The 5,269-nt window shown below is 29.8% G+C and overlaps 1 protein-coding gene across 1 annotated transcript; it reads left to right on the forward strand.

Moving 5' to 3' along the window:
* Positions 1-337: 337 nt before the first annotated feature.
* On the forward strand, positions 338-4,133 carry LOC113375103 (putative metabolite transport protein HI_1104). The gene is made up of 9 exons (XM_026615052.1): positions 338-564; positions 630-773; positions 838-957; positions 1,025-1,187; positions 2,140-2,344; positions 3,252-3,371; positions 3,471-3,629; positions 3,703-3,900; positions 3,958-4,133. The coding sequence occupies exons 1-9, from the start codon at positions 338-340 to the stop codon at positions 4,131-4,133; spliced, it is 1,512 nt and encodes a 503-aa protein (XP_026470837.1).
* Positions 4,134-5,269: the final 1,136 nt, after the last annotated feature.

Genomic DNA, 5,269 nt, shown 5'->3' on the forward strand with positions numbered 1-5,269 from the left:
ATTAAATTTAACATCTTGTAAAATCTGCAAATAATTTACTTATACACTCCCTGTTTCAAGAATTTAAATAGTTATCTATGTTCACAACTTTTAAAAATCTGTAATGAAGTCAGTGCATCAAAAGCGCAATTACAAGTGTGCAACATCAATATCTCACTAACAGGAGAATAAAAAGATAGTAAGAAATAAAACAAGTCAAAATAATGTTTTAAAATCCTGCACGCTAATTTTTCATTAATTTTCTTCATCATCATCGCAAATGATATTTCAATGTGTATCAAGTGTTAAAAACAAATTTATGGTTACAGTCATTTTTCAACAAGTGAAGAATATCAAAATGCATTTAATATCCGAGAAGTTAAGTTTCTTGTATAGTACATATGTACTTGCAGTAGTTACTATAGGATATGTTTTGGGAGAATTGGGTCATTATCTCATAGGAGTAACATCAAAACAAACAGCCATAGAAATCGGATATGGAGATCATGCATGCCAACAGAACAACACGGATTTGGAGAGGCATATACTTCCCGTACAATGCGCGGCCGCGAACCAGACTGATGTGTAAGTCACTGTGCAACGTTTTTACCGTAAATTGTTGAACTAAAATTCAATTTTGATGTTTTTAGATGTTTATCGTTAAATTACAATGGTACACCTTATTGTGAATGGAATTATAATGGATTGGGTTTGGAATACCAGCTACTTGCAGGACCGAGTTTTATTTTTGTATTTACTGTGATAGGTGTGATTTTAGGAGTGGCAGCAGACAGGTAGAAAATTAACATAAATATTTGGTTGTCTGCAGGAAAATTGATAAAAAAAAACATTTTATAGATACAATCGTGTAAAAATGTTAGCATTGTGCACATTAGTCTTTTCACTTGCTATTATTCTACAAGGCGCTGTCAAAGAATATTGGCAACTTATTCTTCTTAGAATGATCATGGCTGCTGGGTAATTATAAAATATTTTATTTTCTCTTTTTTATTTTTTTTTTCTTGCTAAATTTGTTTTTTTACAGTGAATCTGGATGCAATCCACTGGCTACAGGTCTGCTTTCTGACATATTCCCAGAAAAAAAACGTGGGTTAGTTATGTCAATTTTTAATTGGGGAATATACGGTGGTTATGGTATAGCATTTCCAATTGGAAGATATATAACTCAAGCAAATCTATTTGATTTGGTAAGTACACATTCTTAAAATACAAAATTATACTGGAAATTTTTCAATATTTCATTTTTCTTGATTAATAATATATATACTTCACATTTAATATGAATGTGTAATATTTGCCATAACATTTCTTCACATAATATTAATTTAAACAATGCTGACGGTGAATAAAATTGAAGCTAATTGTTAACAAATTTCGTATCTCCATAAACATACAAAACTTCGTTGTATAAAAGTAAGTTGTTGAAAATTGGAAACACTCGCATTTGTTGAAAGTCGCAAAAGTTGTTGAAAATCGCAGAAGATTTGACTAGTTCATCTTTTCCTTTCAAATCCTTCTGATCATTGTGGCGATCACACGTTCACACATGATAATATTGTCGTATATCATATCTAAAAGACAGTAACTTGTTTATCGTAAATTTGCGGAAGTTGCCACAGGGATAACTGACTTGAAACGCAAAGTTTTCGAAAAGTTGCCACAGGGACATTCTCCTACATTTTTATAGAATGTAATTAATGTTCGAATCTTCTATTCTTTTCAAATCGGCGAAAAGACAACAATTCATAATTTTGCCATTACTCATATTTGTATGTATTCTTGTAGAACTTTGTAGCAAGCCAAACAAACTTGCATTGACAGATGATTTATATGTACATACTTTTAATTCAATGCTGCGGAACCAGATGAAAAATATGAATATGTTATTTCACCTAAATTTCAATAAAACTGCAAACTGCTAATTGTCGTTCGCGTATCACCAAGTAATATTCATCTATAGCATAAATATAGTGAAATGTGAAATAAATACAATTCAACGTAAAATTGTAGTAGGTAGATAAAAAAATTATGTGAAGGAAGTAATTGTCTCGTATGTTTGACCTACCCGTTCCTGCCCTATAAGCATCTTCCCGTCGTAGATGCAACAAATACTGATGGACTTCATTATTTCGTTGACAGGGCTGGCGCATTTGCTATTATGGCACTGGAATATTAGCTCTGATATTCGCTGTCTTGACAGGCACAACCCTTAAAGAGCCAGAAAGAAAAGCAATTGGAGAGGAAAATCACACAGATCCTGATGCAAAAAAAATGACAATATGGGATGTTATTAGGCAACCCAGGATTATCCTATTATGTATCGCCGCATCACTCAGGCATTGCGGTAAGATTTTATCGATATTTCGAAATGAATACTTTTATTTCTAGAATGGTTTCAATGAAAAACAAACTGTGATGTTACTTCATATATGAAATGTTATTCTCTTGTAATAATAATTCAAATTTCATTATATTGACATTTCAAATGTTCAGTATCACAGCCCTGTTTTTGCAAACATACATTTGATACTACGCGCAAGCGTCATACTGAAGTCTTTGCATGCTAAAATTCTACAATTTCACAAAATAATCGAGCCGCTTTATCTTGAATGTGTTGAATTTATCAATTCTTGAAATGTCTGATTAATTCAATAAATGACCACTTTCGTCGTTACTATCAAAAAGCTATTAACATAAAAAAATAACATTCATACAAAAACATATAACATTTATTACATGACATCATGACTTGTTTTTTTATCCAACTTTTTTTTCCTCACTTTTTTTACACGTTAAATAATATTGACTTTAACTTCTTAGATACCAATAAAATTTTATATTTTCAAAATCAATCATCTCAACATTTAGAAAATTTGATAATGATGTTGAATATAAAACATTTAAAAATAACAATTGAGAAATGTTCATTGAAAACTCTCAACAACATTTGATAATTTTGATCATATTTTATTGTTTGTGTCATGTTAGTATAGTGTATATTTTACAGATTCATACAAAACCAGTTAACATCCAATTCTCTTAGTTGTACCAAATAGTGTACCTTATGTACATATAGTGTATTGTGCATACTATAGTATATTGTATACTATTGCATACTATAGTGTATTGTGCATAAAATATATAAATAGCCATCTTATATAGAAAAATAGGATTATGTATTTATTTACTATACATTAAGCTGGTCTCAATTTTACTTGATATATTTACTATATTCTATTAATAAATTGCAGGTGGAATGACATTTGCTTATAATGCAGATTTGTATTATAATAATTATTTCCCTGATGTCGATCTGGGGTGGGCTTTGTTTGGTGTCACAGTAATCATAGGAAGTATTGGCGTAGTAGTGGGTATGTTTATTGTTATTCAATTATGTAATTATAAATGGCACAAACTTACATTTCTCTTGTGAGTATAATTTAAGTAATCATTTAAAATTTATGTTTCAGGTGGAATAGTATCCGATAAATTTGTTGCAAAAATGGGTGTAAGATCACGAGTTGCAGTCTTAGCTCTGAGTCAATTGATTTCTACACCATTTGCTTTTGGTTCGATATACTTTGAACCTTTGTGGGCTATGATAACTTTAGGAATATCATATTTTTTTGGTAAATCAATTTATCTTTGTGACTATTATAATTCTATATATATTTCAGTGTTTTATCTTTATTGTTCCAACAGCTGAAATGTGGTTTGGAATTGTATTTGCAATCATGGTTGAAATAGTGCCTCTCTCATTACGCTCAACCACAGTAGGAGTATTTCTTTTTGTCATGAATAACATAGGTGGAAATTTACCAATTCTTGTTGATCCAGTTTCAAAGTCTATAGGTTATCGAGAAAGTATATCATTATTTTATGCTGGATTTTATGGAATCAGTAAGTGTTATAAAATATGTCTCATAATTTCTTTTTGTAACCCAATTTTTTTTTCAGGCTCAGTACTTTTCTTGATTACAATGTTCTTCATGGAAGGACCAAAACCTGCTACTAAAAGTAATGATGTAGGACATGAAAATGCTATCTGTACAACAGCTGATGAAACAGGTCTTCCAACTTTACACCAAAATGGAGTACAAACAAAATCTACTATAGAATCAAGTCATTTGTAAATTTAATGACAAATATATTAAAATCATATAAAGAATTATTAATGTGAATTAATTGTATTAAAATGCTCATAGTTGATAATATCGGTATGACAGCATAAAAAATAATTCTCAGTATGTGATCTAATTCTTTCTCAAAGAAATTTATATTAAGTAAAAAATCATTAATTGTTATAATTATATAAGATTATTAGTGTTGTGATTTGATTAATTTTAAATTTTATCTAAATATACAAATATACAAATTGTAATTATGTATTTTGACTTGATTTTTATTTTTAGTGTAAAATACAATGTCTTTGTATGTTAAATTTGTTTTATAATAAAACAAACTCATCAATGGTTGTGTAATTCATTTATATTTATACTGTATAATAAGGGAACGCAAATACTCATCAGTATTTGTGTTAATTGTTTGTTGGATACTTCACAATGAAGGTGTTTAATCAACAATGAACTGAGTGCATAAAACAATAAAATATAGTTTCGGCAAATTAGTGGGCATATTGAAGGGTCTGTTCAGCTGTAAAATAGACAATTTTATGGCAAGGTTATGTTACATAGCGTTTTGCATATAAAATAGTACTAAAAACTGTCAAAATGCTATGTAATTGCTGTGCAGTCGGGCGTTTTACGCATGAAATGTAACTTCACTCGTATGCAATTATGCCACTTCACAAAGATAAACTTGATAATAAGAATCTTCTAGACGTTTGTGTCTCTTCTAGGTTATGTTACTATGTAAAACGCCGTAGTGCATAGCAACCACATAGGAAATTGACAGTTTATAGTACATCTACATATAAAAAATGCTTCGTAACATAGCCTTGCCATAACATTGATCTATTTTACGGCAGAATCGGCACATGAATCTACATTACACTAATCACAATTTTGTATTTATATGACCTTATATATAGCATTATTACATACATTGGAGTATGTAAATTTGGTGCTGAAATACATTTTTGAGAAATGGTGATTTGGGCAGTAGCGCCAAGTAAAAAAAACTAATTCAATTATAAGCTTTATTTATACATACGTTTTGATCTACGTCGATACCGTCATTGAATGCAACAAAAAATAATTATTAGCACACAAATACACTGCACTAGGACTGAAAGTTTAAATCCTTACAC

This window comes from Ctenocephalides felis, unplaced genomic scaffold, assembly GCF_003426905.1.
Source record: "Ctenocephalides felis isolate EL2017-DRISC unplaced genomic scaffold, ASM342690v1 CF-g0.4_SCAFFOLD_01886, whole genome shotgun sequence".
NCBI classification, from domain to species: Eukaryota; Metazoa; Arthropoda; class Insecta; order Siphonaptera; family Pulicidae; genus Ctenocephalides; species Ctenocephalides felis.